The 11,273-nt window shown below is 34.7% G+C and overlaps 1 protein-coding gene across 1 annotated transcript in view; it reads right to left on the bottom strand.

Moving 5' to 3' along the window:
• Positions 1 to 809: 809 nt before the first annotated feature.
• Positions 810 to 11,273, bottom strand: part of CEP135 (centrosomal protein 135) — a 34,950-nt gene continuing 24,486 nt past the window's right edge. Inside the window, exons 21-27 of the mRNA XM_059470611.1 lie at positions 11,139 to 11,249; positions 9,307 to 9,492; positions 8,216 to 8,425; positions 7,054 to 7,256; positions 3,550 to 3,654; positions 3,036 to 3,194; positions 810 to 1,297 (exon numbers count right to left, since the gene is read on the bottom strand). Of these exons, the coding sequence (XP_059326594.1) occupies positions 1,276 to 1,297; positions 3,036 to 3,194; positions 3,550 to 3,654; positions 7,054 to 7,256; positions 8,216 to 8,425; positions 9,307 to 9,492; positions 11,139 to 11,249 (996 nt within the window). The 3' untranslated portion in view covers positions 810 to 1,275. The remainder of the gene's footprint in view (positions 1,298 to 3,035; positions 3,195 to 3,549; positions 3,655 to 7,053; positions 7,257 to 8,215; positions 8,426 to 9,306; positions 9,493 to 11,138; positions 11,250 to 11,273) is intronic.

Here is an 11,273-nt window from a genome sequence, read left to right as displayed (position 1 = left end):
TTAATCAGTACAATTTAATACATAATATATGATACAATATTTTCAGTCAACACAATATTCTTCGTAAACTTTAGTGGAACAATCTTGTTGCAAATTAGATAAAATCTAAGCAAAAAAAGATTTTTTTCCCCACATTATTTAATATGTTGTTTGCACCTTAGGGATGCTGGTAATCACAGGTTTTTATTGTTGTTGGTCAATCAGAACTTTTGGCCAGTGCAAGGATATGCAGCAATGCATCCTCCCATTTCTAGTGCTCTGTGTAATTCCTATGAATACACACCACGTCACCCTGCTGGCATGTAATTATTCAGAAAACTCTGTGTTGCTCACTGCATCTTACTTCAAAGCCTGAGTTTGAAATGCTCCTCTGCTAAATACCCCAGATATTTTCAAGATTAGTTCTCACTTCATTTACCTAATATGTATGTCACAGCATAAAGTCCTGTGTCACCTCTATAACAGCTTGAGCTTAACTGTGTGAATGATTACAGGTTGCTTTGAGCTTTTAATACCAAAATTTGAAAAACATCTCCAGCTATGATTCAAAAGTTTGAATATAAAATACTTTGAGAATTTTTAAATATTTAAAGTATTTCAATACATAATTAAATTTTTTTATCTTCACTTTTCATTAAATATGGGGATATTTAAAATGCAATGTCACACAAAGGTTAAAAAAAGGGAGATTGGTAGAAAAAATAATAAAGAATAACTGATATATATATTTTTATTAAGAAAAGGTACAGTAAACAAAACACATTCACAAAATAGGTAATTGATACTTTTAAATACCATTAAGAAAAACCTGAAAACAGAAAACACTTGTTAGAAACCCAAACATAGGAAATCATCATGAGTAGAAAACATACACTGGCTCAGCATTTTTAACACAGTTGGGGATGTTATTCTGTGTTAGTACACATTAAGATGAATAAACTTCTCCAATCTTATGACATAAGCAAACAAATAAAATAGAAAAATGAAAACAAGAGATTGTCAAATCATTACTCATTTCCTTCTTTTAATTATTATGTTTCCAAAAAAGTAAGAAAACTTAGCCAGGTTTGATACAAAACCTGTCAAACAGCCAGAAAAAGTCAGTCACTCCTGCCAGTTGGGAAAGCAGAATTTTGCAAAGTTGATTACTTCACCCGTTCTCAGAGGTTTCAAAGGTAATCAGTGATTTGAAGTAAACAGAGGTAAAATACAAGTATTCATAATTTATATTAAAAAAGTCCTTGTAACAAGGTAATGCTTAAGCTACTCCTATGGTTATTCCTTGATGGTCACATTTCTGTGGAGAAAGAAAAGATGTCAAAATAAAGGTAACTATTATATTTTACTAATTAATATTAGGATAAAAAGTAGTAATTAGCTTTAGTCTCCTCAGATGGTCTTCTGTTACTCCCAAATATCAACTATTAGCATATTACTTAAAACTCTACATCACTGCCCCATTGCTAAAATAATTTATAAAAAGTAATAGTGAGATCAGGAGGAAGAGAAAATTTCTTGAGAAGATGAAATCAGGTCAGAGAGAGACAGCTGTAACACTACAGAACAGTAATTACAGAGTACACTTCACTCTGGTAAGCTCCCAAGAAGGAATAAACAAGAAGGATGAAAGATGGTAACAGCTCTGCTGAGATCACTCTACTGTAATTGATACATTTAAAAGGCAAGAAGCATAACAACTGCATGAACTGCATGTGAATTCAGTTGTTAAAAACCACATTCTTTAAAAATACACACTACATGAAAATGGGGTATTTTCTGGTAAGATATGGTACAGAGTTGACATTGTTAAACTAGGGATACAAATATTAGATAAAAATAGTGTACTACATGGTATCCTCAAAGCACAGCAGCTGGACTTTTTATTGCTCTCAGGACTCACTGTAAAGCAAGGAAGACTAAAGACAATTCTCTACTGATGACACTCCTCAGAAATATATCATCTGTCATCACCTCAGTCAAAATGTTGTTTTGCAACATAACAGAGTATGCCTAGGGGCTCACCAGTAAAGCAAAAGCATATCTGCTGTCTCATCCCCACTGTCAGTATCTCATTTGCTACAGTTTCCACTTTTGCTTTACCCAAAAATTTGCAGAAGAAAAAAATTGCTGACAAAGTGGGTTCATGCCAGGCTGAGCTCAGTTCTCAGGAAAACTGTATTTTTGTTAACAAAAGTAAACTTAGAACAAGCCATATGTATTTACCAGCAAAAATAAACTTTAAAATCTGTTAGTTAGATTCATGACCTGTCACACCACACATATTTCCTACAACAATCGCTCTTTATCTCTTCCTCTCCTTCCTCTTTTCACTACAATTTATTATTCAATATAGGACAGGTGGGATATACAGTCAACAATCAGGCCTGCAACACGTAACTGGCATCATCTAAACCAAAACTGATGTCTAAAAGAACAAGCATGACAGTGAAAATGAACAGGTAAGAGGCCGATTTTGATTTCTTTTTTATGGACTATAGTGATCACAATCTTAGACATTCATAGATTCAAGCACTAACAATGAAAAATACATTAATTATTTTTATGCACTTGTTTTGGAGATAGTTTCATCTAGTCTAGGGTTCAAATGCATTTTAGTTGGGCTCTTCTCTGGAGTGTCTTTCCTTCATTGCTGTACTCAGGAGAATTTCATGGCATTGCTCTTAATATGAACCATTCACTGTTTGGAGATAACTATTTTCAATAATAAACTGGTAAAGTATATCTGGATATAATAAATGGTAGTAATATGCAGGCAACGTATATTTGAAAGCTGTCAGGTGGTGCAAGGCCATTAAGAAAAAGAGGAGGGAGAATCCATTATATTATATGGTCTTTGGAGAGCACTTTGCATTTATTGGTTGCAATCAATATTTTATAGTAGGAGAGACAGCAAAAGCAGAACTTAGGAACATCTGAAGCGTGCAACAATTTCATACAATCACAAAGGTATTATTTAGAACCAGTTTACACCTGACTCTTAAACAGGAAAGACCTGCTAACCTCCAATCACTTACTTTTCAGCTGCTGCGTGCTCAGCTGTCCTGGCGGCGCCGCGCTCCGGGGAGTGCGCGGGGGACCTGAGCGTGGAGCTGAGCGTGGAGCTGAGCGGGGGCGAGGCGCGCAGCGAGGACGTGCTCAGCCCGTGCCGGCGCATCTCCTGGATCGCGCGCTCCCTGCAACACACAGCACCCGCCACTGCACCATGGTCAAGGAACCTAACAGAGTCTCCCTTTCTCATAAAGCCCCTCCACTCTAATTCTTGAGAAGGGAATTTTTTTTATTTCCCGGAGAAGGCATTTTTTTTATTTTTAGAAGCAGCGGTAAACTCACAAATCTTACGAAGAAATTCAGAAACTGTATAAAAGTTTTTCTTTAATCACTTTTCAAGATTAAAATATTAAATTTTGTATGACAGGAGGAACAGAGTTTCCATAAAAATTCCTCACTATTCAAAAAAGCAACAGTTTTAAAAGTGAGAAAGAAGAAATAAGGAGGGAGAGTCAACTCACTGAAAAACCGGCGTCTTACCGTTCAAATCGCTCAGTTGTCAGTTTCCTTTTTAAAACATCAGTGTCAGTCTGCATCTGTGCAACTTTACTTCGAAGCATGGAAACCTCTCTATTATTGCTGCTTCTAAAAAAAATCATGAGAAGCAACAAAGTTTTCTTTCAACAATGACAGCTAAGAGCTTAGAGAAGTTAGAGAAAGATAAAAGCAGATACTGAACATGTTGTTTCACAGAGTAAATCAAAGATAAATTAGAAGGAACAAGAACCAAATGAATGCAACAGAATGTTTCTGGAAGAACCTAAGGTGAGAATGAAGCAAGAAGCTGGCAAGCCTCTCACTACATTCTGACTACATCACACTCTTTTTCAGACAAAGGTAAACACAAACATGTTTGATAAAAACAGACAAAGCAATTAAATAGTTAGTTTATTGCTTTACTGGTTTTTGTTGCAATTTGAGATTGTCTTTGTGTAAAAAAAAAAAAAAAAGAATAAAAAGGCAGTAAATATCCACAAAAAATTACAAACTTAACAGACAGTGGCTTCAGTAAAAATTGTATCAAGTAGGCTGGAACTATCTGGTTAGCCATGAACACAACTGAACCAAATCTAAGTAAAAATTGTATTAAATCAAATACCAGATCAGCAAAACCCAGAGTCTGAAAGCTGGTTAACTACACCCTTGGTATTTGCCTCCAGCTGTTTCAAGTGCAAGTATCAAAATTAAAAGGAGCCTTGACAATCTTCAGAAACATGATTAATATACTTCTCAGTAAATCATCAGCTTGGCTTATGCAATGCTTGGTTGCAAAATACCATCAATTACATTATAAATGAAGAAAAATAAATTGTTGCATGTAAACTAAGTTGTCTAAGCAAGAATCCAGACAGCTATGTCATTCCATACAGTCTTCAAAGCCACTGTGAGGTGGAGTGTTCAAAAGTCCCTTGTGGAGAAGCAAAGTTGTTCTAGTTTATTGCTAAAGCACTGGACTGGAGTTGTGAAAAATGAGTTCCACTCCCAGCTCAGTCACAGACTTCCTGTCTGGCACCCGCTGGTCTTTGACTCCAGGAAGACGAAAGCTACTCAAGAGATTTGTTCCAAATAAAACTGCAGAATATTTTTTTCCATGTTCCCTATTCATCAGTAAAATTCCTAGAGTTGTGTCTTGATCCAGTATGTTGAGAACAGATGCAGAGGACAAGACATCTTGATGACAGTTTATATGTCCTTCAAAGACAGGCATATGCTTTCAGGATGGAGGTAAGAATTCAGGGCCCAATAACATTATTGTGAAATAAAGAAAGAAAGCAAACAGTCTGTGAGCTTTGAGGTCATTCTGTGTCAATGACATTTAAACAAAATTAAGAGCATTAAGTAAATCACACCAAAATTTAGAAATATTTTGAATCCCTTGATGCACAGTAATCATCGGATAAGGTTACATGATGATCCACAATTTTCAGACGATATCTGTCTCTTTCACAGCAGATACATATAGCTCTCAAGAAATAGTTTAGCTATTCCATAATCTTTGTTTATTTAATTCTTTAATAACTCTAGAGCATCAAGACTTCATTTACTGTACTATCACCCATGTAGTACTCAAAGTAACAACTACTTGTTCTTTACACAACTCATAATTTCAGCACTGGAGAACTTCACAAGTTAAACTTAATTCTGAGAATCCTTTTAAAGTCAAAGGTTGTAGCAGTGCTGTTTTCTAAATAAAGCAGAGGAACAGGTACTGTAAAGCTAAAACTTTAAATAATGTTCAAAAACATTGGCACATGATTCTTGTCAGTTAGAGCTGAAATTCTGCTAAGTCAAATGAATTTCTGTATTTTGCAAGACACAAACACAATTGTCACATACATTAGTCACAGCTGTGAGAATTTAAAGTTCCTGCTCCTTAGACTACAACTACCACAAACCACACAGTAGAAAATAAGATATACACAGCTAGTTCTCACACGTGAACACTTGCCTAGTAGCATGCAGAACCTTTGAGATAAACAGTGGAAAACAATTCAACAGAATGGTCACTCTTCCTCCAAGAGAACATTTTCCTTCTTCCTGCAAATATCTCACCCTATTAACACTGCAAGTATTAACATTTACAAAAAACAAATGAACCCTACAATGTGTGCAAAAGAAAAAATAGTGAAAAAATTACCATGTACATAGTTAAACAGTTTTATAATGTTTGTACACAAAGAAACTGGATTTAATTTAAAAAAATCAATTTAATTTTAAAACTCCTTTCCTTTTAATTTCTTTTTGTTTGCTTGTTTGTTTTTGGTATTTTGTTTGTTTGTTTTTTGGATTTTGTTGGTTTGTATTTTTTCTAACTTTCACATTTAACTTTGTAATCAGGACATTCTATTAGCTTATGTTTGTTGTATGAAATTAACATTTTTTCCCCCAAGTAAACAAAAATCAACAATACCAAAACATGAAGCAATTACTTGCACAGGGGCAATAATAATGTCATCATCTCCAGATTCACTGAGAACATTGCTACTTGAGGTGGACCATCATAAGCTATCACAAGCTGTAGCCTCTACATAAATCAACCAAAAACATACTTCTTGCACATCTGTGTCACCAAGTTCCAGACAGTTTAGGTGGGCTATATTCTATATCTCATGAGGAGTATTACCTGTTCCATTAACTTCCACATGTCCTAAGTTAGTGTTTACTAAACAGGTGAATTTCTACATCTGAAATTCTGCTTTGACTTTACTCTTCACCACCATCTGCACACTGCTGCTACTCCTCCTTCCTGCTATTTAATGCACAGCTACCACTAGTTCCTGCTGATGTATCCTTAGGAGAATTTCACACACACAAAGTACCTCCTCTCTTAACTTCATTGCTCCAAACAGATCAGTCTTTCCTATACAAGTGTTGCTAACAGTTATTGCTTCTTTAGGCAGATCCACAGCAGAAGTTGCTGCTGGCCACATTTAGTGGAGGTGTCAGGTTTAGTTCTGTTTGCATTTCAAAGGAATAAGTGACACAGGACTTTTCCCACAACAGTTAATATCAACTGCAGCAAAAGTACTTTTGCTTTTTTAAAAGCACTATGACTTCACTATTTATTATGTAAGTGAAAATGTATGTATCATTATGTAATAATGATTTATGTAATCAAAGCAAGGACAACAGGCATCTTCAGTAGATAAGCAATTCACATTTACCATGAATTTAATATACTTGGGGTTTTTTGGGAGCAGTAAACACATGTTGAAATTTTGCGCAGAGGATGTTTCCTTTGGAACTCCTGTTTGAGTTTACTGTTTGCACTAAACTGATGTCTACCAAAGTGCTGATTAATTCAAAGCAATATGAAAGACCTGTAAAGAAACTTTAAGTAAATGATGCCATAAAAGGCCAAAATACATTCCTGCAAAAATTTGCTCAGCCATACTAAACACCCAGATTTTGTGAATAAGTATTGTCACATAGAAATAGTTCTTTTGCAAACTACATAACACACACACATTTGTTAAAACTTACAGTTTGCTCTCGGCCAGGGTCAGCTTGTCTTTCAGTAACTGAATTTCAGTATCTTTGTCTTGGGACGTTAATTGATTCTGAAATTCTTTGTCTCTACTAGTAGCCAATAACGTTTCAAGATTCTGAACTGTAAGTCTCTCACTGGACAGCTGCTTTTTCAGCAACTCTCCTTCTGATTTTGTATCTTCTAATTCTCCTAGAACCTAAGGCACAAATTTTATATGTTACTAATACACTCATTTAAAAACACAGAGAATTTTATTTTGTGAAGAGTTGTTACAAAAACTGAAATGATTGGAAGTTTCATAAAAAAGAATAGGAAACTGAATGCACAAAATAATGTAAAGCCTACAATTCTTTTAAACTGTACTTAATTTAAAACTATTCAAGCTGTGCATCTGTCAAATGTTTTACTGGCTTTATTGAGTGCTGGAAATGTTTAGGTGAGTACCTCAAACACGAACTGGCTTTTAACAGTAGAACTTTAGACAAGTACAAAAATAGTATTTACTACACTTCATTCTATTTGACTAGGTCAGCTCACAATGGGCCTCTTGGCTTTTGCTGAAAATGTAGGAATATTTGTTTTCCTCTTCAGTTCTGTGAATATAAACAAATTTTACTGTTCTCAAGGTCTTGAATATTACAGTCACAGAAAGGCTGACCTAGCCACTAAATGAAGACAAAATCAGCTGTAAAGATAAACGTTCAGAAAATATGAATATTTAGAACTTTTAAAATTATTTCAAAATATTCAATTAATTCCAGCTATATCTAAATTTCTTAATTGAAAAGAAGCCATTAGGGTCTTTACTATTTAAATAAGAAGTGCACTATTTGCTTTTTATAAAGTTTATAAAGTTTGAGTGAGTATATTAAAAAAACAAAAAGAAATATATATATAAAATCTGTCTGTGGTACAGCTTAAAACTACACCTGCAACATTTTGCAGTGATAATGAATCAAAGAAACTCTCTCTTTTTGTACAAAACCCACAGCTACAGATCTGTGTATAGTAGAATTTATAACTTATATAAAACCACAAAACTAATGATATAAATTAACTTACCTTGCTCTAAGAAGTAATTATTTTCTCCAAAACCTATTAAAAGCAAACGAAGTTACTTTGTTACAGCAAATGAAATTTGCCTTTGCTGCTTACCCTCTCATAATCCATGCTTTTGGATGTCAGCTGTCGAGCTAAAAGTTCTTTGCTAGCCTCAAGTTTCACACAGAGTTCTCTCACAGAAGTGAGGTCTGCCAACACAGATGCCTTATCCTGATTTTCACGTTTCAGATCCTCTTCCAATCTGGACATATTTTTGGTTATGGAGGAGATCTGAGATTCATATACTTGATGTGCAACAATATGCTAAACAAAACCAAATACGGATACATTTTCAGTGTTAAATTTAAGAGTTTCCTGTTGAATAACCTGGGTTTTTTAACACTTTATTTTCCCATCAAAGTTAATTTTCCCTGTAAAATTAACTTAACATTCCTTTCCTCTCCCTAAAACATAGCTAAAGGCAACTAATAAACCATCTCTGCAATTTTTAATCACCAACTTGAGTAATTATACAAGTACTATAAAAGGGTGGAACAAGAATTAAAAAGCTTAAACCCCAAACATACGACCTATTTTTTAACTCAGCTTACAATATAATCTCTAACTCTTTCTGGCTAATTATGAGTATGGAACAAAATGTAGTCAATCCACCACAATTATGCTCTAGAACTTCTTTAGAACTTCCCTTATTGCTTCTAAAATATAAATCTCATTATGTTCTATGATATTAGTCTAGGATTCTGTATTATGGAATTTTGATTCTGAATTTGGATGTCTACCAGATTTTTACCTTGATTCCAGCCACCAATGCTTCAAATACTTAATTCAAAGTTTCAGAGAAACGTAAGAACCAAGCTTGCAAAATACTCATAAAGCTATATGCAAATGTTCTGAAGCAACTAAAGAAAAGTTTCTTACAATGTCATAGTAACAGTGATAACCCAACAGAAGTGATCTAAAAGTATGAAAATATATGCCATGTTTTTAATTTTGGGCAAGCAGGGGTGAAGCAAAGTAAAGCACATCTAAACTAACTGTTTCAAAAACTCCAGCGGTCATATTTGAAACACTCACATACAGAAATAATTTTCCATTAAGCTGTTAAAAATCATACATTGACTTTATTAAAAGGTACTTGGATGTATCCACTGTCCTAGGTGGAATTTCACTGCACAAGTCATTACCCCTTGAATCTCTTTTTCCAGAAACTCTACTCTCTCTCGAAGATGTCTCCGATCTGTATCTACCGAAAGGAGTTCCAGTCGCACAGAGCTGCTTTCTCCTTCAGCTTGGTGAGCCTTCATTTCCCAGCCTTCAGCTTGGCTATGGAGCATCCGGAACTTCTCTAACAATTCTTGGTTTTCTTTTTCCTAATGAAACAGTAAATCGCTCTGCAATGATCAACATACCCTCAAGTTGTCTGACCTCATTTCATGCCTATTCCTTACAATATCTATTCTTTTTTTCCCCAGAAAGCAGAACTTCCTTCATTTTCTCAATCCCACTATCCGGCAACTATTAAAATTCATCATCCCTTTTCCAAGTCCAAATAGCAAATAAATACAGTTATGACATTAAGTTTTATTAAAATGGAATTACACTTAGGAGTTGCTAATGAGTTTTAAGGCTCCCAGGAGAGGGGTTATTTTGGATCTCTCTGCATTGTCAAGGGTCACATTACTGAGATACACTACGTGCTGCCCTTTCCAAGAAATTCCATTTTCAGCTCTTTTAGTTACTTTACTCTTATAAATATTTGTATTACAGCAGTGCCTGAAACACTGGTAATCTACTACAGCATATGCAAGCTTTGGTGCTCACCATTTGTGCAGTGATAGAAAAAATGTTGCTTGTGAATTTTACTTTGGCCAAGTGTGGATTATAAGGCAGGGATAAATTTTTCTTATTTACCTCCATTCCCTGCTCACCTAATGTGCAGTGGGATATGGACATCGGTAGTATAAATCAGATTTATCTAATGAGAAAGGCAACTGTTTCTGAAATTCTTTCTGTGTATCCTGCAGAAGTTGGGAAGTGCAGATAGGATCAGGTGGAACATTAGGAAATAGAAACTTGAGATTTAGCAAGTGAACACTGTGCTGAAAAGTAAATCCTTGTCTCCACAGGCATTACCCAGACATAATACTAGAAAAATCTCTGAGTTGGTTGCTGGCTGTGTATTCTATAGCTTCCTGACACCCAACTTGAATAACTGGATTATCATTTGCCAAAGATGTAGCCCCATCTGTAGCTGAAGTATTTTGAACACATGACATATTGCAAAATTCTTAGAAAATAAACTTCAAGTATTTTAGATTGATAGTTTTAAGCTTACCTACTAATTACCTTAACTTTTTATTCATGCTTCAGTTCCTACTTGTAAAAAGTGGTTGAATTAACATGTATTCATCTAGACATGCAAGCTGAAGTCAGATCAAAATTGAATTCTTCCCAATTCAAAGTCACATAATAAATCTGCCAGTTCATGTTGTCCTATTTGTTTTAAATGATCTTATGTTTTAACTCACATATTGTGCTTTTGAATCCAAGTATCAGGTTAAAGGACATTTAACCAGGGCACTACTTTAACAGTACTATTGTTACAATTTTATGCAGAACAGATTTTTTTTTTCTTTTCCAAAAGGGCAAAATAATTAAAATCATTGTATAAGTTGATTGCTGTCTACAATCATGAAACAGTACTCGTTATTTTACTGATTGCCTGGTCAAAACCCAAAAAGCAAAACAGCATTCAAACATGACGTGTTTGTCTATCTCCAGCATTATGGCCAAATGAAACATGATCCATGAAATTGTGATGTGCTAGAATTAATCAGTGCTTCAGATCTAACAATGTGTGATATGAATCCCCCACTAGTAGCTTTAAACACTTCAGAGAAAACAAGGAAAAACAAAAGAAGGAAATTGGACAGGCAGAGAGAACAACACCCAACCATGCAATTCTTACTTTGTTTTACTGAATGCAGTAACAACTGTCTACAGATTATATTTTTACCTTTGAAGCTATCAAGTTCTCAAATCTGGAGACTTCAGTTATATAACTGTGAACCCTGGTTTTCATTTCTTCTTTTTCACGTATTGCATCTTCAAGCTCTGTACTGATAGCCTAGAGAGATTGCATAAAGGCAAA

The sequence above is a fragment of the Ammospiza nelsoni genome, chromosome 4 (assembly GCF_027579445.1).
Source record: "Ammospiza nelsoni isolate bAmmNel1 chromosome 4, bAmmNel1.pri, whole genome shotgun sequence".
NCBI lineage: Eukaryota > Metazoa > Chordata > Aves > Passeriformes > Passerellidae > Ammospiza > Ammospiza nelsoni.
The sequence above is the reverse complement of the archived record's forward strand: the minus strand, read 5'-3'. Positions and strand labels throughout refer to the sequence as shown.